Source organism: Blennius ocellaris (assembly GCF_963422515.1).
Source record: "Blennius ocellaris genome assembly, chromosome: 14".
Lineage (NCBI taxonomy): Eukaryota > Metazoa > Chordata > Actinopteri > Blenniiformes > Blenniidae > Blennius > Blennius ocellaris.
In genome coordinates this window covers 1,491,850-1,514,775 of record NC_137663.1, presented here as the reverse complement: position 1 = coordinate 1,514,775, position 22,926 = coordinate 1,491,850, and the positions used below count along the sequence as shown (strand labels likewise).

Below are 22,926 nucleotides of genomic sequence, written 5' to 3'. Positions count from 1 at the left end.
GTGTGTCCACCAAACAAAAACATTAGGCGACATGGCCTCTGAAAAGGTTTTGGATCAGTACAAAATGATGCAGCAAGATGTTTAAAATCGATTGAGAAACAAAACAGTTATGGCAATTTTACCATCACCTTCCATGGTGATTATTTTCCATTGTTTTTCTTTGAGAACTGTGATCACAGATCAAATGATAGGAAATGTATCATAACTTCTTTGTTTCTCAAGATATTCAAGTGAAATTTTCAGGATATTGAGAATATAGTACCATCATATGAAAACTAATTGAAAATAAGAATTATCTGAGCTCGTTAGATTAAGTAGTTAGCATAAAAAGCATCAATCCGTTACTCAGTGATCTGTGATTGTATGCACCCCAACTGCAGTGGCATTGTTGACAAAACACTGTTGAAAAATGCTCAGTTATCGGCCTAAGTGTGAAAAGTTTATGAGATCTCAAGATGTTCCAGGGTCATATAAAAGTTTTTCTGATCGTCAGATCTCAATGAAACTTCATGAGTATTTAGTAGGAACATAGTAAATCATCTCATTTTACCTTGGAATGTTCTCACTTATACCAGGAAGGAGTGTACAGCAGTTGAATTGTGCATAAATGTTCAATTGCGTCAATCGATCTGAAAAACTAGCCGATCTGAAAAATCTGAAATCCATACGACAGCTGGAGAGTCAATATACGGCATAGCAAGAATTCCCACAGAATTACCAATGTGAAAAAATCAAACCGGAGCTTTTCCTGGGATTCCCTCTGCGCAACTCAAATACACCTGCAGCAGTGAGATGCTGAGAAAATTACTACGCATAATGCACGTTTTGCCACATACCTACCCTCAAAATAAAACAAATTCAAAGCACTTCCGCACCACGGATAGCGACCACATCATTTTGACCCCCACTTTAACTATTTCAACTAATGAGAGCACAGTATGTAACTAGCCTATATCAATAGCTATAAAGTTTAGTAAAACTGGCACAGTGGCCCACATGTTCACGAACAAACAATTTCAATATGAAGCACGATAGGCCTAATCACCACTATTTGAAGGGCATGCAACGAGCCCTGCTTTCCTCAAACTCATCCATGATGCTCTATATATCCATTTTCTTTGCTCTCTCATTTTCTATGTACAACATGGCAAGTCCACTTAGTCTCTCCTGTCCCACTGTGCTCCTCAAGTGGTTTTTAATGAGTTTTAACTGAGAATGAGAACGGAGACTGAGCGCTCAGAGGTTGCAATGGTGATGAGAAGAGTCAAAAATAAGAGGGCGGTGCAAACCTCACTGAATGTAGAAGTTACTGCTGGATGCTTGACAAGGAGCATTTTTGCCAGATCCGCAACAGATTTTTGCTTTGGTATCTGGTCCCTGAAAGAGGTTCTAAAACAAAGCAACTGGCCAGGTAAGCTGGAGCCGATGTCCCGACTGTAATGTCGTCTCTCTATCTGTACCTTAAAATAAAAATGTTGAGATGACCAGTGAGTGGGACGGAGGCATTTTTATGTGACAGTTCTGCTCTCTCGCATTATCAACTGACTGAGGAGCGCCCATCGTTTGATACTGTGACCAAAAAAGCTATACAGGATCTCTACAGTGTCATAGAACTGCTTCACTCTAGGGACATTTTTAACAGTCGTTACTAGTAAAAAGGAAGTGCTATATTTCAAAAAACAGATTTATGACCCCTGTCCCTTTGATGTCCAGCTCAAAAGGGGGCAGGGCTAAGGGGGAGTAGGTCATAAAAATGTATTTATTTTAGCAGTAACTTTTGACACACTTTAGCATTCGAATGACACCCATTCAATGTGACTTGAAGCAATGGTCCATGTGATACTTAAAGACTGAGTGAGAATCAGTGACTTACAAAAACTAAGCAATGTTAACTTAGACCAGGTCACTATTATTAAATTACTTCTTGTGAGTTCGCAGCATTGAAACAAATTAAAGACTTTAGATTATAGTAGCTTGTTTATTTTGTTTGCAGTACTCAAAGCAACTGAAGGCTTGTCTTTAGTTTTAGTCAATCATATTGAAGTCAACTTAACATGCCAATTCAATTAAAAAACACATTATACAACAGTAACAGACTCTCCAAGACAATGAATGATCACACAGAATGAAAAGGCATGAAAATGTATTTGAAAACACTCCGTTTAACAGAACACAAAACTTGAGTCTTTGAATGTGGTCTATCCTGTCTAGCAGTGATAGAATTAAAAGAACAATACATAAGTATCTCACAAGACTATCTTACTACTGTGTTTCAATTGACCTTAACAAGAACTATAAACAAGTCAAGTCCCACAGTTTTCAGACATCAAAGAAGTACCTGCAAAGTGTGAATAGTTTTGACTTTAACTCAAGCTGGAATTTGATGATTAACAGCAAGGTGAGAAGTTCACAGTGCTTTTGGTCACTGTGGCTGAAATGCTCTTAAACTGATATGCGCTGGCAGTATCAGCTGATTTTCACTCACTCTTGAAGTATCACACGGCCGGTGGCACTGATGTGATAAGTTTAAGGACAATAAAAGCACCAACTTTGCTTCTAGTTACATTGAATGGGTGTCATTCGATTGCTAATGTGTGTCATAATGGGGTAGTAACTTGGAGACATGAGCTGGAGCAGCAACTCCAGTGTAACTCAAAGGGCTTATTTACTCACACACTGTCTCTCAATTTTACTTCAGTTGTGAATAAAATCATTTTCACCACAATGTACTCTTGTAAGTACGGCTGGATGTCTACTGCGGTAGCAGGAAGACAATGGTGGATGTGAAAGCTTTGGGAGATTTCACACCGGAATCAGAGATTTTTTTGGTTTGTACCAAAATGTGTGCTGATATTAATATTGCACAAATATGAATGAAAGTCTACTTTGCTCAACCTCACACGGGGCACCAATTATGTAGGGATTCCTTACCTCATAAGGATCACTATTTACGATGTGGATGACTATCGACTCAAAGATAGTTATTAATCATGTTATTGAAATTTAATCTGATCTGTATCAGATACCTCAGAGCACGATCTGTCTTAACAGGAAATGATAGCCAATTCAGTTGTATCAGTCTCATAAGATATACTAAACAGTTAATCAGGAATTTGAATTAATAGTTAAATTAATTACAATTACCAGAATTAACAGTAAAGCTTGAAGGATTTTGGAGTTCTTGACACAGAAGAGGTCGACACTACATTCACCCTTGTGCACATTAAGAAAACAGCAAGTTTGATTCCAAAAATGATATTTATCTACAATGAAAACAAATAAACAGATTCTAATTATCTATTTACAGCTTGGTGTGTGTAGGTGCATGTGTGTGTGTAGAGAGAGAAAGAGAGAGAGAGAGAGAGATGGAGGGAGTGTGTGTGTGTGTGTGTGTGTGTGTGTGTGTGTGTGTGTGTGTGTGTGTGTGTGTGTGTGTGTGTGTGTGTGTGTGTGTGTGTGTGTGTGTGTGTGTGATGGAACTACAAAACAAGATGGCGGATCACAAGAAACTACATTCAAATGGAGGTTATCAGAGAGCAGGAAGTCTGTCTTGGTTCTCGACCATGTGCTGGAGAACAATGGAACAATAGAAGCTAGTCTTCAGCATCGGCTTCCTGTGTGTCTCTGCTAAAGAACCATTTCTAGAATGAGTTTATGTGAATGCGACTTGCCTTGTAAAACATCAGGAGTCATCAGATGGTGTTCGATTACTGTATGATGTTGTCTTTGATGTGATATGTGTAGGATTGTGAGTTAAGTTATTAAAGCAAAGATTTGCATGCAGACCCTGTGTCTGTGGCAGAGCTAACATTGGTTTACAGATTGATAACTGCTCCTAATATCATTATCAATAGAACTCAATCACTGTAACAGAATCGACACATCTTCATAAAAGTTAAACAGTTCTATGCATAGCATCAGTTTAACTAATCTCAGATAATGCCCAGTTGTTGTTACTACTTCCTTGAAAAAGTTTGGTTTTTGTCCTGGCTGGAGGGAGTGGGTGTCTTCTTCTGTAGTTAGCACCTCCTGCTAACTGTGGTTTGCTGGTTCTGCATGCCGAGGAGAAGAAGACGGAGTTGATGTTCTAGGAGCTGTCCTTCTTTGCAGCTCCTGGTTGTCCCTTTGTCCAGACTGAGGAGATAGTCGCTCAGGTCTGTGATGGTTTTCCTGCTGGTTGAGGAAAACACAAAGAAATTCTGTGAGGTGTCGTTTCCCTGGTCCCGTCCTGGAGAAACCGATTGGTTTTCCTTGGTTGATGGGAGAGCAGACTCTGGGCGCTGGTCTCCGGGTCCTGAGAAGGTCTGACCCTCGTGGTCGGGTCAGCAGAGGAGTTGAGGAGTGAAGGCCCCTGGTTACAGACCTCTAGTATTAGCTGTATGCTAACGCGGGTGAGTTGAGCTGCTGGGAAGCAGCTCGTCCCACAGTGTTCACAGGAGAAAGCTCACTGCCAGATTCTCTTGCAAGACTGCTTTTGCAGGCTTTTCTTGAAAGTATGTGGATTCGAAGGTGTCGAATCCTGAGAGCTTCAACCAATCAGTGACTGGCTGAGTGCATGGGGGAAGCGTCTTTTCAGCAGAAAATGGGGGAGGGTCTTCAGTGGCAAAAGGTCCCCCTTGCTGTGAGTGATTCTTAGTCACATTCCCGAGTCAGAATTAAAAGTGTCTCAAATTAAAAGTGTCTTTCCCTAGAAATGAACAAACTGATTAAAGTGACGTTTAAGCCAAGCGCCCCCACACGTCAATGGTGAGGACAAGAATTGCATGCAAGCTGGCAACTTTATTAAAGTGAAAGCGTCACCCTCATGCTCAAATAAAAATGTATAAAAATAACCTAAATTTTCACATGATCATAACAAAACTGAAAAACAAAAAGGTAATGCATAGGAAAAAACAGCATTTTATCAATATTTTAGACCCCCTCCCCCAAAACTTCACAAATCCTAACCCAAACCCTCATTATGCCCACAACGTTCAGCGCTCCTGTTGATTGGTTGGCTTCCCAGATCTTGTCTGTGGTCTCGATAGTTCTTTTTAACTTGTTTCACTGCTTTGTTGTAGTGTCCATGTTTAGTCTAAAATGTATCTGTGCGCTCCGCTCAACATGCCGGCTCTGTGTTTGCCTCATAAAAGTCTAAACCGCTCTAGACCGCTCCAAAGGCGACCGCTTTTCCGCTACCCATCCATTGGGGTGCCGGGGACCATGGAACGGGTCTGAGGTTGAGCTGCTGTCTGCTGATTGGTCAGTGATTTACCACACGCCCTCAATATTTTAATGTGCTGGCTGGATGAATCCTCTGCTGTCAGTGTGGTCAGCTGTGCTCTGGTTGTTTTTATTTTCATTTTCTTTTCTTTGCTGCTCAACTTTAGTGTTTGTTGTGAAAGAGTGACTTGAGGCAGGGGGGGACCGGGGGGAGGGACTTTGTATCACATTGGAGTTTTCTGTTTGCAGCATAGCGCTCGCCGTGGCGTGGATGTGCGTCCGGGACACCGGAGTCTGGAGCTTTCGTCTCCGGCGCTGACCGCTCCGCTTTCCAGAGGCGGTCAGCGTTCTGTTCAGCCGCGGTCAGTGGCGCTTTATCGCGGGGACAGACCGCGGAAGCGATGAAAAGTAGCTCGGAGCTCAGAGCTCGGCGCCTCCGTGTTCCGGCGCGGTGCTGCGCTGTGCGGTGCTGCGCTGTGCGGTGCTGCGCTGTGCGGTGCTGCGCTGTGCGGTGCTGCGCTGCGCTGTGGCGCCGGAGTGGAAAACCTCCTGGGTTTTGAGCAGAAAGCTCAGACTCCCGTGTCTGTGCCTCAGCCAACCGGGGGGAACGCTCCGGCCACTTGCCCCACACCCGAGTGCTCGAGTGCGAGGCAAGTCGCTGGCCAAGCGGCCGAGCGACTCGCTCTCTCACAACAAACACGGAAGTTGCGCTGCAGCTCTCCACTGCAAAAAATGACTGCTGCAAAAAATTACTTTTTTTTTTTTCCGCTGCAAAAAATAACAGTGCAAAGTGGAGAATTTAAACAACAACAGAGGATTCATAAGATCTACATCTGACGACGTTCTTTTCTGTTATAATGTCACATTTCTGCGGAGCTCATAAGCCCCGCCCACTTTTCATGCTCCTCTCTGCTGTGGAGACACGACCCAAAATTTCGGTCGGGGTTGTGCTTCCGAACTGCTCCGTACCGCTCCGCTCCGCCCCGGCACTTGTGTGCGGTGGAGACGGGGCTTAACAGGCAATGATTTGGGGCCAGCTTAGCACACATTTAGACCCTGTTGAGCCGCGGCTCTGGTGCTCGAAACACAAAGCAGTGGTGCTAAGTCCATCTTTGGCCCTGATCGAGCCCTGGAACCGCTTGGTGGAAAAGGCCTACGTGATGTTCTGGGTGATCCGGATGTTTTGGGTGTTCTGGGTCAAAATATCATCCAGAAGATCATCTAGATCAGGTGTCACCAACACGGTGCCCGCGGGCACCAGGTCGCCCGCAAGAACCACATGAGTCGCTCGCAAGACTGTTCTAAAAAAAAAAAAAAAACTTGTGAGCTGCGTCTAAAATAAAATTTTATTCTGTTGCTATTTTTTTAATCGCACTTGTATTTATGCAGATTTGAAAAAGAAAATATCTATAAATATATTCATTATACGTGAAGTTTAGGTTAACGCGCACAATACTGACCTGAGTTCAAAGGTCAGTATTGTGCACATCACAACACCAGTGGAGCGTAAGCTAGCGGGTGCAGCGTAGATGGTCTTACTCTTACCCCAAAAACATGGCAGAAAAAAGAAAGAAAAAGTATCACTTTCACAACGAATGGGAGGAGGAGTTCTTTTTTACGACTGTGAGAGAAACCTGCGTGTGTCTCATTTGCGGGACGGCTGTGGCGACAGCGAAGCGGCACAATGTGGAGAGACACTTCACTACGTGTTACAAAAGCTACCATGCTAACTATCCACCTGGAAGCGCACTACAGACAGAAAAAGCCCGTGAGCTAAAGGCAGCTTTGGGCAAGCAACAGTCTTTTTTCACGCGGCCGGCCAAAATTTCACAAAAAGCAACCGAAGCCTCGTTTAGAACTGCACATTTTCTGATCAAGAAGAAGAAGCCATTTTCAGATGGAGAAGTTGTCAAAGAAGCAATGTTAATAATCGCAAACACTGTACTTAAAGACGAGAAAAATGGAACCGAGCTAATGTCCACTCTCTCCGACGTCCAACTGGGAGCATCTACGGTTAGCGAGACGAGTGTCAGCTATGTCTGGTAACTTGGACGATCAGTTGGACCGGGATCTGGCGAGGTGCAGGTGGTTTAGCATCCAGTGCGATTAGTCCGTGGACAGCAGCGGTACAGCTCAGCTGTTGGTTTTTTTCCGGATGGTGTTTGAAGATTTCTCCACAAGAGAAGAACTCCTGACACTACTGCCCTTAAAGACAACTACGAGAGGAGTTGATCTTTATAACGCGGTGAAGGAGTTTTTCGTGCAGAAAAGGGTACCATTGGAAAAACTGGTAGCGGTGACTACAGATGGGGCTCCTGCTATGATCGGCCGACATATAGGTTTCATCGCTCTCTGTCAAGGTGACCCAGACTTCCCAAAATGTCTGCATTACCACTGCATCATTCACCAGCAGGCGTTATGTGCGAAAGTGATCGGCTTTGGGCACGTGATGACTCCCGTTGTAAAAATCATAAACAACATCCGCTCCAAACCAAAACAGCACAGGACTTTCAAGGTGCTATTGGAGGAAATGTCAGCTGAATATGGTGACCTGCTGCTACACACAGAAATCCGATGGCTCAGCAGAGGACGAGTTTTACTTCGTTTTTTGTCACTTTTGGGTGAAATCAAAGAGTTCATGCAGTCCAAAGGCGAAGACATCTCACTGCTAGAGGACACAGAGTGGACACTTGACCTTGCATTTTTGACGGACATTACTGGGAAACTAAACCACTTGAACTGTGAGCTGCAAGGCAAAGGGAAGACTGTTGTCGATATGATAAGTGCTTTAAATGCATTTAAAGCCAAAATGAACACTTTCTCTGTGGATTTACAGAGAAAAAGGGTTCTGCACTTTCCCTTTGTGCAGTCGGTGCTGAAAGACAATGCTTCTGCATCTAAGACATTTGACAAAGTTGCAGAAAAGTACTGTGAAGTCACAAACAGACTTGGGCAAGAGTTTGAGAATAGGTTTTGTGACCTTTATCAGCTTGAGCCATGTGTGTCATTCATTTCCAATCCTTTCATGAATGGGGATACAACATGCTTTGCTGAGAAACTAAGTGCAACATTGAACTTGGATTCTGGACAGGTGGAGATGGAAATCATAACATTGCAAAATGACCTCCACTTCAAAGCCAATCAGGCTGCACCAAACCTTTGGTGCCTTGTTGACACAGAGAAGTACAGTGGTGTATGCACAGCAGCTATGAAGGTTGCCAGCCTGTTTGGTTCAACCAATCTCTGTGAATCAGCATTTTCTGACATGAACTTCATCAAGAACAAACACAGAACACGCCTCACTGATGCACATCTGAAAGACTCACTCACAGTTGCAGTGTCAGGTTACACACCAGATTACAATACACTGGTGAACAGCATGCAATGCCAGTCTTCCCACTAACAAAGAAACTGATGTTGTCAGTGGCAACATGGCAGTGCCATGGCAAAGTTGAATTAAAATACTGAAGAATTGTGTTCAATTTAAAAGTGTGTTCATGACATGTAACGGTGATAATTTTGTCAAAAATGCTGCAGATTTGGTCATTAGTTCATAATGTGACAATATTTATTTAAAAATATATAAGTTGATTTTTCTTTAATATTACATAATTGATAACATTTTGAAACATGGTGCAGCATAGTTCATGATTTGTTAAAATGGTATGTCGGTGGCTCGTGAAAATGGGAATTGTTTGCTGTGAAATGTAGTGATGTAAGTGATCATCTGAAAATGTGACAATTACTGAGACTAATAGAGATAAAGTGCTGAATATTGATATCTGTTTCCTACCTTGTTGTCATTATTGATAATTATTGTGAGAAATGACATAGAAATCATATCTTCACATAGATGAGTATCATTCATCATTATTTATAATGTATAACGAAAGGCAAACTGAGCAAATTTGTTATTTCACAAGAGCGTATCAAACTGGTAGCCCTTCGTATGACTCAGTAACCATGAAGTAGCTCTCAGTTTCAAAAAGGTTGGTGACCCCTGCTCTAGATCATGATCTTGGTGTTTTGGATGTTCTTGATTATCTGGATGTTCTTGGCATTTTCTATTCTTGTGTTTTGGATGAATATTCTGCTTGGATAATACGGATGCTCTGTCTGTTGTCTGAATGTTCTGGAATTTCTCTATGTTCCGAATGTTCTGGATGACAGATCCGGAAGTTGTGGATGATCTGGGAGTTCTGGATGGATGTTCTGGAATATCTGGATGCTCTGTGTGTACTGGGTACAATCGCACGATCAGTCTTCTGGATTATAACTGGTTTATAAAGACAGAAACTAACACATTGTGTTTATGAATGAAACCAAATCATATGTCATGCACTGTTTATTAAAGTACTCTGTTAACAGTAATCACACTTCACAATCACCCTCTAAGAACAAATTAACTTGTCTTGTGTACCTTCAGCATTATTTTATCTGACATTTACTGAACGTGGTGCTGTATTCCAGAACCGAAAGTAATGCCTGTTTTCATTTATTGTTTTCATTGATTTCATTTAAGATCAAGATGAATACATCTACCTACAGTGTTCAGAATCATTAATTCATTCACACCTTCATGCAGTTTCTCCCTACACCTCAGCTTGTTTTCACACATGAACAGAGGCCCTGCACATGACTGTTACCAAGCATCAATCAATACCTGATTAAATAATAATAATAATAATAATAATAATAATAAACCTCTTGTATTAGTCTTCAATGATTATCACCATGTGTCCAGCTTCTCCACAGTGAAACAGGTGAAATGCCACCAGTATCTGTGGACCATTCATTGCCTCTGTTATTTCTGATGGATGGACACTACCGCATCTCACATAAACCCTTTGAACAGAGGATGTGTTTTCAGCAGGTTAAAGTCAGTCTGAAACATCCTGTGTCATTTAGATGAAATATTACTTTGAACAGTATTAGTTTCATTGTAACTATCTTAAAAACTCTAAACTAGATTCCTCGATATGTTGTTGAGCATCCTTGTTTGACACTGAGATATTAGCACAAAATATAACCTAATGAAAGTATTATATGTTACAAAACGTGCACCACCTTCATGTAGAAATGCTTTTTGCAGTTCATTTTTGATATTATCAATTTAGTTCTTCACTATGGTAAACCTCAAAAGTGTGTCTTATGATGAACAGCACTGAGATGAAAGCTGCTGTGGAAAAAAATCTTGACTCTTGAAAATCTTATGAGCAAAGCAGAATGATGAGAGCAGTCGGTGGGACCACTGTTCATGCAGTATCAGGAGCTAGACATGTTCTCATGGCTTTTACATGTTCTTTGCCATCACCAGCATCCTCAGAGGGAGAATAGCCTCTTCCCATACTCCATGAGCGTACAGCATCCTCCTCCACAGACCAGCTTCATCTGGGCTCGAATCCATCCAAGGCACCTCCACTCCATAACTCTTACCTGGACACACACACACACACACACACACACACACACACACACACACACACACACACACACACACACACACACACACACACACACACACGCGCACACACAGTTTAACTAGTTGAAAGCTGAGGAGAGCTCACAGAACAGCAGTGTAAACAACATGTTCTTTTCTAAAAATGTAACAAATACATAAAATATCAGAATTGTCTTTATTGTCCTTGTAACAAGTACAATGAAATTGCATAGAAGGTTGGGGGAAAGAAGGACAACAAGAGGTGAGGAGAGGAGGAAAAAAGACAGAGCACAGACTGTGCTCTCAGGAGCACCGTCTGTAACTAGCGGGAAAAAATCACCCCAGGCACATTTAAGCGTCAACAGACAGATTCCAACATATTCTCGAGACAGCACTTAGGATATTGGAAGGGTAGTTTTGCAGTCCGCCGCTCGCAAGGATGTGTCTCGGCACAGCAGCCCATCAGGCGCACAGCCATATCTCCCCCTACAGCCTCTGCTTGGAGTTGAGGGGGCGAGCCAGTGACAGGTACCGCTTGCTTGTCTCTGCAGTTAGACCACTTCTGTTGTTGTAAGAAGGCCTTGAGTCCTGAACAGAGCAAGCTTCCAGAAGGCCAGGTGTGAGGGGTTTATTAGGGAAGAAAGGGGGGGGGGGGGGGGGGGGGGGACAGAGCCTTCGTTCCACGCTCACATCCAGGAGAGTTGAAGACAAAACACCAGCCTCGACGACTGGGTGTCTGGGAATCCGAAATGTAGATTAGATTTGTTTTTGTTCAGGCGATTCAGCTTTATCTTTCGACCTTGAATGTTTCTGGTCTTCATGCTGCTCCAAAACGTAGCCCAAAAATTTTCTTTAGCTTTCCAGCCGAGTTTCAACCTTCTCCAAGATGGTTCCAATTTCTCGTAAACGTTCAAGAGTCGTGACTTGCGTACTCTTGAGTCCGTTTATCACATGAGTCTGAGCATTCAAAGCTCATAACAATCCCTCAGTGACAATCGGCAGCCTTCCCAATACAGCTGCCCGCGTCTTCTTAACTTTGCGATAGATCAGAAAGCCGCCAGCCCCAATTAGCAGCATACCTGCTATCGTTTATCCCAATATGTAGAGATCATGCACATCCTCGATGTAAAGAATGTCCAAACACAGGGACCTCCAGGAACCCCAGGAATCCAGCATGTATCCGGCCGCAAACGTCCCATCGGGACATGCGGGCTCTACTTTGCCCGATCGTCGTGTCGAAAAGATTTGGTCGATCGCATTGAGAAACCAGCTGATCAATTCCATGGTTCCGGTTAGGTTCGGATGGGGATGTGAAGAGAGGCTCTTGTTAGATCTGACACGAGACAGTACAGGATGGGAGCAGCAAGCAGGGAACATGATGGAGGAGAGGAGAGAAGCGTCCGACTTCGCCAAGAGCTGGAAGAATAATACTCAGGTAATGCCACTAAGACAAAAGTGGAAATTACACTTACCCACATTACACAACTTAATACGGAAGAGTATTATGATCACTGAAGAAAAAAAAATTGGAGGTTAAAAAAAGAAAAAAGAAGAGTTCATGCCCTTTGGAAAAAGAAAAGTCAAAAATAGAGATGGGATTTATGGCTCTTTGGAGGGAGCCAGATCGTTGGGATCCGTTCATTTCGATGAGCCATTCAAAAGACTGGCTCATTTGGCTCATTTTATTATTGCGATATATGGGATTTGGATCATAATAATTTCGAACTCAGATTTCCCACCAATATTTGAATTTGAATTATTCTGAAATATTGGTTATAGCTTCATTTGACATGTTTGGACAAGATTTTAAAGTCTGATATGAATTCATTGTAAATATTCCACCCTCTGAGTTGACAGTGAGATCACTATTTGCCCTTTGTATAAAGTGTGTGTATGTGTGTAAAACTACTTTGACTTGTTTTATCCAACACTTTAAATACCCAATAAAAAACTAATCAGGCTACAATGAAGTTCCATTCAAAAGCTTTTAGTGCAAACCTTCCACACAAGAACATTTTTAACAATACAGAAAAACTCAAACCAGTATTTAAAAATGTTATAATAAAGGCTTATAATAAAGATTAAAGGTACTGTAAAAAAATACTAAGTTGTTAATCACCATGTGTTGTTTTAGTGCAAATTTTAGAGAAAAACGTTTCACACGACAATATTTTGATAGAAAACTCAAAAACAATACTTCAAGTATTAGAGAAATACATAAAACTACAATAAATTAGAGAAAAAAAAACATCCCACTAGTACTACTAATACAAACTGTACAATGGACAAGTGAACTGTCCTGAGGTGCATATAGCTGTGTCATGACCTCCATCTCTGGCTCTGCCTCGTGGCAGCATTTTTCTCTTCCCCCTCCCTCCTTTCCTTTTTCCTAGGTGGGCGTGTGCTGCATGCTGTGTGAGGTGTGGAGGAGTGCAGTGCTGATTACCTGAGTGCTCTCACCTGCAGCAGGGTGTGGCTTCACTCAACAATGCACTTCTCTCTCTATAAAGCTGGCATCAGATGAAGACTCGGCGTCAGACCGTAAAACTATGAACAGTTAGTGGTACCCTGCTCTGCCTTGCCTTGCCTCAGTCTGTGTTGCTCTGCGTTAAATCTGTCTCTCTTCTGCTGCAGTACCGGACCCACCCTGCTTCACCAAGCTCTTGCCTGTGACTCTGTTCTTTGGCCCACTCCAACGGCTTCAGCATGACAAGACCCCCTGACAACCTCCTTCAGGCTGCAGCATACGCTACCTCCTGTGTTCTCCAGCGCCGTTCAGCATTTGCCGCTTCATACCAGGCAGTGTGCTCCTTTAGTCTCCCGCTGGGTCCTCATAGTTTCGTTTGGGTGGTTCTTAGCTGGAGTAGTGTGTATGTGTTGGTACCTCTGTGAGTTAAATGTTTCTAGTTTGAAGTACCTGGGTTAGTCTTTAGTTCTGTCTCATTACAGTTCTGCTTTCTTGTGTATTTTTCTTTGTCACGTCGCTTATTAATAAAGTGTTCTGAGAGTATTCCTGATTGCTGTGTTTCTGGCCGCACCTGAGTCTCTGAGTGTGAACCGTGACAGTACGGTCCGGCCATGATGAACTCAGTGGACAATGTGACCATCAGGCCTCTCAGGCACCGATCCTAGAATAGGCTATGGCTAGTCACGGCACCATGTTGGGTCGCCACGACATGCTACTATGCACTTTAGTTGAGAGTAACAATGCTTTGTTAAATCAAGATTCCCAGCGAACCAGCAAGCTTAATTCATTAGCCACAGTAATGACTGCATCCTCAGCTGACCTGGTAGCTACTGTCCCCACTCCTAGTTCGGCACCTCCTGACACGAATCCTGCGCAACTCCCATTTCCTCGTGAGCCCTCTGTGCCCATACGTGTTATACTGGAGACTTAGGTTCAAGCTTGTCAAGCTTTCTTCACTCAGGTCTCCTTGGTGATTGAGTTGCAGCCTATGTCTTATGCCTCTGATAAGTCAAAGATAACTTATTTGGTGGGGTTGTTGAAGGGCCCAGTGAGGGATTGGGGAGCATCTGTTTGGGAGAAGAAAGGTAAAATATGCTCCTCATATTCAGCCTTCACCAATGAGATGAAGAAGGTATTTGATCATCCTGTGCGCAGCAGGGATGCCGGAAACCGCCTTGCCACCTTGAGACAGGGGGCCAGGAGTGCTTCAGAATGCGCCATGGAGTTTCGTACCGTTGCCGTTGAGAGTGGATTCAATGATGAAGCTCTGCAGAATGCCTTCTACCAAGGCCTAAACGAGGAATTGAAGGACCAACTAGCCACACGAGAGGAAGCTGCCAACCTGGATGCCCTAATCGCATTGACGATTAACATTGATAATCGACTACAGGAACGCAGATGAGAACAGAGCCAGCGACCCTTTTCTATTGCAACCCGCTTCTTGAAACCGGTTCTGGCAAGTCCAGTGACCTTTCCATCGTCTGAAGCTGAACCTGAACCAATGTAGATTGGGTGGGCGTAGCTCACACCTAAAGAGAGAAGACGACGCCAAGCCATGAACACATGTCTGTACTGTGGTAAGACTGGCCATTACATTGCCACCTGCCACACCCGTCCGGCAAAAAGGGTGGCTCACCAGTAACGGGAGGAATCCGGGTGAGCCAAACCATGACCCTGTTGGGATTTATGGTTGGTAATTAGCATTAATAATTACTGTAAGTAATGGATTACTGAAAGTAATAGATTACTGAAAGTAATTTAGGAAAAATCGGAATTACTCATAAAGTAAACGGTTAGTTACTCATCAGCAACTCCTAGAGTAATTGAGTAATTACTCAAAAGTTAATAAATTATCAAAAATAATTTATTAATGAAAAATTATTAATTTGCATAAATTGATTATTTATCAAATAATAATTAAATCGGGGCACCACCAGCTAAGCTGGAAATAGCTAATACCAAATTTCAGTCTCGTTTGTCAAAAAGGGTTATTTAAGTAAAGTTAATATTTCTGTGTAAATATAACAATATTAAATAACAAGGAAGGTGTGAGCTTCGAGCACAGACTGTTACAAACCAGTGAATTGTCAACAATAAATACACAATGATTACCAAGAATCGATCAATTCAGTTAAAATGCGTTTATTAACAAAAAGTATTTATTCAAAAATAATTCATAAATCATTTATTAAAACAACACAATTACGTAATAAACAATCAAACACGGAGATCTAATCTATTAAACAGCAAACACTATGTACAAAGAAAGAGGGTGTGTGTGTGTGTGTGTGAGGGAGTGAGTGTGTGGAAGAGTGTGGGTGTAATGACCTCGAACGTCCCCCAGGTGGCGGCAGGCGTTGGAGGGTCAGTGTGTGTGGGTGTAATGACCTCGAACGGACGCTAGATGGCGGCAGGCGTCTGGTTCGAGGCAGTAACCGGAACGACCACTAGGGGTGCGGCGGCGCACGGAGGGAGAATGCAATGACTCGACGTGTCCACCGAGTGGCGGTCTCTCAAGAGATTGCAATCACCCACGCGGCCACCAGAGGCGCTCGGCGCACTCTTTCTGGACAGCGTGACGTCACTGTGCTCGTGCCCGGCTCGTGAGCCTGCTTGGAGCGCGCGCCTGGGGGCTCGTGGCCGAGTTTTCCCAGGGGCAGTAAACTGCACACGGTCACAGAGCGCATGGGGAACAGCTGTGGCTGCTTTTACGCGATCGTTTAGTGAGGAGCGGAAGAGAGAAAGGAGAAGAAGGAGGGGGAGAAAGGAGGACAGATTTATCCAGCTACACAGTCCCGCCGTATGTGTAGCTGTGCAGCTTTCCACCAGTCCAGTTATGGGAATGTGCAGGATTTAGACAGAGAGAGAGAGAGAGAGAGAGAGAGAGAGAGAGAGAGTGGAGGTTCGCGTGGATGTAAATCCAACGCGCAGACACAGATTGGTTGAAACACGGGATCGGCGTCCCTGACTTCAACACAATAATAAAACACACAGCAATATTACAGTCACGTTATTCTCATTGCCTGCCAAGACTCTAAGCCTTACTCAGTTTGACGAGGGTGAACGTGCTGCGGCGGCCGGTGAAAGTCCGTTGATTTCCCGGCTGCGAGCTTGTCTCTCTGGCGTCCCAGGGAAAACAAGCTGAACTGGTCTGTGGACAGGAGAAGTCCACAGGATAATCCGAAGAGCGCTTCTTGTGAGGAGGGGAAAGAAGAAGCGGCTTCAGGTCTGCATGCGGGGAGTGTGCGGCTGGCAGCTGCACACTCGGACTCCGGTGAAGAAGAAAAAAAGGAAAAAGGAAAAACGGAAGTAATTCCACGGTGGTTCTCGGCTCGTCCGGCCAGGTGTGGAACTCTGGGGCCCGGTCAGCGTTAACACATGCAGTACTTTCTCTCCGTGCGAAGAGGTGCGTCCGAGGAGCACGTTCGTCTTGGAAGAGAAAGAAATCACCCCCGCGGGGGTTTTTTATACCGTTTGTTTTGGTTTCGGATTTCCGGCCGGCTCTGGGCCGTGTGGACCAATCCTGAGGGAGGGCCCACCCTGGACATTCCAGCTGGTGAGGGAGCTCTCGGGCTCCCCCTGCCGTTGGCCTCCAGTATTGCACCTTGGAGGGGGGTGATCCGGGGGGTGATCACATGACCAATGGCGAACTTTTCCCGTTCTGACCATGTGGTCTCTTTGTTCTCAAAACGTGGTCCCCCCTCCCCCCTTCCATGAGGTTGTGTGGCCCCAACATCCCTCTCCCCTCCACGTCTCCAGCTGGTAGCCTCTCTCGGCTGGCGAGTTCAGCCTGTTCCCGTGAATGTATCAATTGACTCTGGCACTGAAAAGAACTTCCTGGATAATGAACTAGCTGAGCAGCTCCAGATCCCAATCAAGCCTCTCGACATGCCTGTTGAAGCCCGAGCTCTAAATGGTCTTCTGTTGGCCCAAGTCCGGTTCCGATCTGTCCCTGTGAAGTTGGTCTTGGCATCATGAAAGACTGAGGTTTCATATTATAGATCACTATTATAGATGCTCCATGCAACCAGGAGCTTGGTTACCCCTGGTTGAAGCTCCACAATCCCCAGATAGACTGGAGCAGAGATAAGGTTTCATCCCAGAGCCCCCAGTGTTATGCGACCCTTCCCAGAAGCCGCCTGTATAACTTGTCCAAGTCTGAATAGACTGCCATGGAGGATTACATCTGGGACTCACTGGCTGTTGGAATAATCAGACCATCCTCCTCTCCAGTTGGTGTAGGGTTTTTCTTTGTGGATAAGAAGGATGGCACCCTCCATCCCTGCATAGACGTTCGTGGCCTGAATGACATTACAGTGAAGAATCCATACCCCCTACATCTGATCAACTCGGCTTTTTCCTCGTTACATGGTGCCAACATCTTCACCAAACTCGAACTCAGAAATGCTTATCACCTCATCCGGATCCGCCAGGGGGATGACTGGAAGACGGCTTTTAACACTCCTTTGGGACATTTTGAGTACTTGGTGATGCCTTTCAGGCTCAGTAATGCCCCTGCTGTTTTCCAGAGCCTCATCAATGATGTACTTCGGGATATGATAAACCGGTTTGTTTTTGTTTACTTAGATGATATTCTCATCTTCTCCCGGACCTGAGAAGCACACCCTAAATGTCCGACAAGTTCTGGAGCGACTTCTCAAGAATCGGTTTGTGGCGGGGTTTTCATTCAGTCCAAATAATACTCATAATAATAACCACCACGCTCCATATGGCAAGTCAACTGTGCTCAAATTCTCATTCTCTTCAAAAATAGTGCTGGTGCTCAGTATATACAGTGGCAAAACAAAAATAGATATTTGCAGTGCGAAAACAAAACCCAAACAAAACCTGATCTCAGCTCTTCCCTCAGCTGATGGCTTTCATGAGTTTCCTTTGGCCCGTTGCTACCACTAGCACCTGCAGGGACAGACTCCCCAGTACAGTTTCCCACCCTGCTTTTAAAGGGTAAACCCCTCCCCCGGGCATAGGATGACTTCTCCTAGCCAATCAAATCCATGACAATACATATTCAACTCCTTTTTTAAAAGGATCCTCAATTTTTCTTCTAAAGTAAACAAAAACATTTTCCACAGCAAAACAGCAAATAATTCCATTCAAAAAGAAAAATAAATAATTATTCCAAAGTACCTCGTGATCACATGACCATACCTCCGTGCTGGTGAGGTACATAGTCATGGGGTTAGCTCCGCTCCGTCTTAGCTCTCCACTGCTCTGAGGCGTCATGTACCGTGGTAAGCGTTTCTGTGTGTATGTATGGATGTGTGAATGTGTGAATGTTTGTGCAGGTAACCCACAGCAGTCAGGTGTGCACCCCTGTCTGGCTATGCTAACAGTTGGAGAAAGAGGGCGATGAGCAAATTGAATGACCTGATGTGAAGTACGGAGGAAGTGAGTGTGACGTGTATGTTTGGGAGTTGCCCACAGGGTGTGTATGAGCGTGCGTGTGTGACAGTATGCTGCTGCCCTGTTACTGATGGCGTTGCTCCATCACACGGTTGTTTGTGAAGCCAGAGAAATTTGAATTCAACACCTCTACTACGTCCATCCTTGGATACGTTATCTCGCATGGGGAGATAAGGATGGATCCTCAGAAGCTGTCCGCAGTAAAGGAATGACCAGAACCTGAAGACCGGAAACAACTTCAGCGATTCTTAGGATTTGCCAACTTTTATCAAAGGTTTATAAGAGACAACAGCAAAGTTGCTGCACCCCTTACCACACTGAAGATGGAGACCTTATGAACCTTCTCCTGGACTGCTGAAGCAGCCCAAGCCTTCCAGTTATTGAAGGACTGGTTTACCCCAGCATCAATCTTGATTCAACCTGATCCGACGCTTCAGTTCATCGTCGAAGTGGATGCATCTGATACTGGTGTGGGAGTCGTATTATCTCAGCGCAGCCCAAGTGATGGTAAGCTGCATCCATGTGCCTTCTTTTCCCGCCGTCTCTCCCCAGCAGAATGGAACTATGATGTGTGGAACTGAGAGTTGCTTGCAGTGAAGATGGCCCTTGAGGAGTGGCGACATTGGTTGGAAGGGGCTGAACAACCATTTCTGGTATGGACTGACCACAAGAATCTTGAGTATGTCTGCTCTGCCAGGAGGCTCAATTCTAGACAGGCTCGCTGGGCAATACTTTTTAGTCGGTTCAAGTTCACCCTCACATATCGCCCTGGATCCCGGAATGTGAAGCCTGATGCCCTATCCCACTTACACTCCAGTGAAGAGAACTCCGGAAAACCTGAGACCATCCTGCCCAAGACCTGCCTGGTTGCCACTCTGACATGGGAAATCAAGAACCTGGTACAGTGTGCACCTGACCAGTCAGACAATCCAGGTACTGGTCCACCCAGGACCCTATTTGTCCATAACTCTGTTTGCTCGCAGGTTCTCCAATGGGCTCACTCATCTCGTTTGACCTGCCATCCTGGAGCTGCCCATTCCCTTGGTGTCCTAAGGAAGAGGTTCTGGTGGGACACCATGGAGAAAGACACCAAGGAGTTTGTCGCTGCCTGCTCTGCCTGTGCCCATCAAAAGTCCTTGAACAAGGCCAGTTCTGGTTTACTGCTGCCAATACCTATTCCACACCGGCCCTGGTCACACATTGCAGTGGACTTTATTTTGGGATTGCCTCCTTTCAACTACAATTTTAACTGTGGTTGGCCATTTCTCTAAGGCACCACATTTTATTGCTTTACCTAAACTCCCCTCTGCTAAGGAAACTGCTGAGACATCGGTATCACAAGTTTTCAGGATCCATGGAATACCAGTAGATATAGTGTCAGACCGAGGACCGCAGTTTATATCGGAAGTGTGGAAGCTTTTCTGCAAGGCTCTGGGTGCCAGTCAGTCTAACATCTGGGTTTCATCCACAGTTGAATGGTCAGACAGAACAGGTGAACCAGTCCCTGGAAACCCTGCTGAGAAAACCCCACAGGCTGGAGTTCTCAGCTTCCATTGGTAGAATACACTCACAACTCGACTACCAGCCACCGCTGGGTACCAGCCACCATTGTTTCCATCTCAGGAAGAGGAGATTGCCGTCCCATCCGTTCAGGGCTTCATCGAGATGCAAGAGGACTTGGAAGAGGGCCAGAGCCTCCCTAATCCAGTCGAGTATGGAACAGCAGACTAATCGCAGATACACACCAGTGTATATGCCAGGCCAAAAGGTTTGCCTCCGGGCAAAGGATCTTCCCCTGAAGGTGGAGTCTTGGAAGCTGGCACCGCGATTTATCGGACAATTTGAGGTAGAGAGGATTGTTAACCCCAGTTTTGAATAACTCAAACTTCCTGCTTCCATGAAGATCCATCCGACCTTTCATATTTCCCAAATCAAACCTGTCAAAGAGAGCACTCTGGTGCCTCCTGACGTCCCCCTCCACTACCCTGGATGGTGGATGATGCACCAGCTTACAATGTAAGACGCCTATTGGATGTGCACCGATGGGGACGCGGACTTCAGGTTCTGGTAGATTGGGAGGGGTATGAGCCTGAAGAATGCAGCTGGGTACCCCGTCGCCAAATTCTGGACCCCAAGCTGATCCCCGACCTGAGAAGACGACGGACAGAACGCTTCACTTGTGCACCTGGAGGTGCACATAGAAGGGGGGGTACTGTCATGACCTCCATCTTTGTCTCTACCTAGTTGCAGCATTTTTCCCTTCCCTTCCCTTCCCGTCCCTCCTTTCCTTTTTCTTGTTCCTAGGTGTGTGTGTGTTACATGCTGTGTGAGGTGTGGAGGAGTGCAGTCACTGATTACCTGAGTGAACTCACCTGCGGCAGGGTGTGGCTTCACCAAAAAATGCACCTCTCTCCCTATAAATCTGGCATCAGATTAAGACTTGGCGCCGAACCATAAAACTACCTACAGTTAGTGGTACCCTGCTCTGCCTTGCCTTACCTCAGTCTGTGTTGTTCTGCATTAAATCTGTCTCTCCTCTGCTGCAGTACTGGACCCACCCTGCTGCACCAAGCTCCTGCCTGTGACTCTGTTCTTTGGCCCACTCCAACGGCTTCAGCACGACGAGCCTCCCTGGCAACCTCCTTTAGGCTGCAGCATACACCACCTCCTGTGTTCTCCAGTGCCAACCACGCCGTTCAGCATTTGCCGCTTCATACCAGGCAGCGTGCTCCTTTAGTCTCCCGCTGGGTCCTTATAGTTCTTGTGTATTTGGTTTGAGTTCTTTGCCACATTGCTTATTAATAAAGTGTTCTGAGAGTATTCCTGATTGCTGTGTTTCTGTCCGCACCTGAGTCTCTGAGTGTAAATCGTGACAAGTTGCTCTGTATACAAAAATAAAAATAGATCTAAAACCTGATGAGGACTCCTGAACTGTCCTTGGATGAATAGTAGCCTATATCTGACCTACAAAAACATGAAATCAGACCCTTTACTCTGAACCATAACTCCAATAACAGAATAAAGTGTAAACAAAATAGATGACATTCCCAAAACAATAAAGCAGCTCCATGCTTTATGGCTTCTTGTCCTTCCGCAAATGTGTCAAAGTCGGCAAAAACGATCATCTGTGGAAAAAAGATGACGTAATCACCCCCTTCTCCCTCCACCACAGTCCGCAATGTCAATCAAATAACCTCAACAATTAGGGACCACAAGCTGCAGTGGAGCTGCAGAAGCTAAATGAGCGGGAAGAGTGTGGCCATAGAACTAGAGTTGAACAGAGGTTTAGAGCAGGTTTCTCATTCTAAAGTTTGATTGTGCTATGTCTTCTTCTCTGTTTTTGGTGTATTTGGTGAGTCACAGTGCCTCTAAAGGCCTGGTATGTGGATTACATACCCTGAAGCCTTGTGTTGAGCCGTGTTCATTGTGTGAACCATAGGTGTGATCTCAGGGAGAGGAAAAAGAAGAATGGCTCCCAACCAAACACGACTCATTTCCCATCGTTCATGTTAATGAGCTGGTCAAAAGATTCAGTTCGTTTGTGAACGTCACAACTCCAGTCAAATAACAAAGTCAAGATTTTTTTTCCGGAGGTAAAAAAAAACCCAACAAAAAAACCTCTCATGCACTTCAGAAAAAGTCCAAAATCAAAGTTTTCTTTGAGGTGTTTTTTGTTTTGAAATACAAAGTGGAGACATCTGTTCAGCCCTCATCAACCAGATGATGTAGAAGGAAAAAGGCATGAGGCATTTTGGAAGTACAGAAATAACCATGAGACAAGAGATGGCTTGCAGGGGAAGGAGCACCCGGTATGTGTTTTGTGTAGAAGACTGAAGACATGTGATGTATGACTTAAGGCCTGATCGTGCTACCAACGTCCACGAGTGTCCACAGGGCGCACACGATTGTGGCCATGCTCCACTCCTGGTTCACTTCCTTAATGTCCTGTAACGTAACCATCCTGAAATTATCTCCACTTCTGCTGCCCGTCGTTCTCCACCTTTCCTCCAGTAGTTTATGTTTCACTTCAGGATTTCTGAGCCTCAAGCTCTTTATTTGCTTTTAAATTGTGATTGTTCAGAAGAGGAGATGGAGGATCTCCTCACACAAGAGTCCAGTAGCTCTGGAGCATGAGCAGTCGGGGCGGGAGGGGATGACGATTTTGACCTTGCACATATGCGGACACTCGCAGACATTGGTAGCATGAGGAGGCCTATATGAACAGTGTATTAAACCATGTTAATTTATATTAACTTGCATTCTGAAATATATTAAACATGCATGTGCTTGTATATGTTTTTTTAAAATTGGGATGCTCTTCTCAACGATTCTAATTGTGTCCTAAATGGATTAGAAGGGAGGCCAGATAAGGTATGGGAAGTAACAGAGGGAC

The 22,926-nt window shown here is 44.7% G+C and overlaps 1 protein-coding gene across 1 annotated transcript in view; it reads right to left on the bottom strand.

Moving 5' to 3' along the window:
- Positions 1 to 5,622: 5,622 nt before the first annotated feature.
- The window catches only part of LOC308139130 (synaptotagmin-like protein 2), a gene marked incomplete at both ends in the record, with an annotated part of 74,508 nt that continues 57,204 nt past the window's right edge, over positions 5,623 to 22,926 (bottom strand). The window contains 2 exons of the mRNA XM_080508475.1: positions 5,623 to 5,751; positions 10,511 to 10,638. Of these exons, the coding sequence (XP_080364601.1) occupies positions 5,623 to 5,751; positions 10,511 to 10,638 (257 nt within the window). The remainder of the gene's footprint in view (positions 5,752 to 10,510; positions 10,639 to 22,926) is intronic.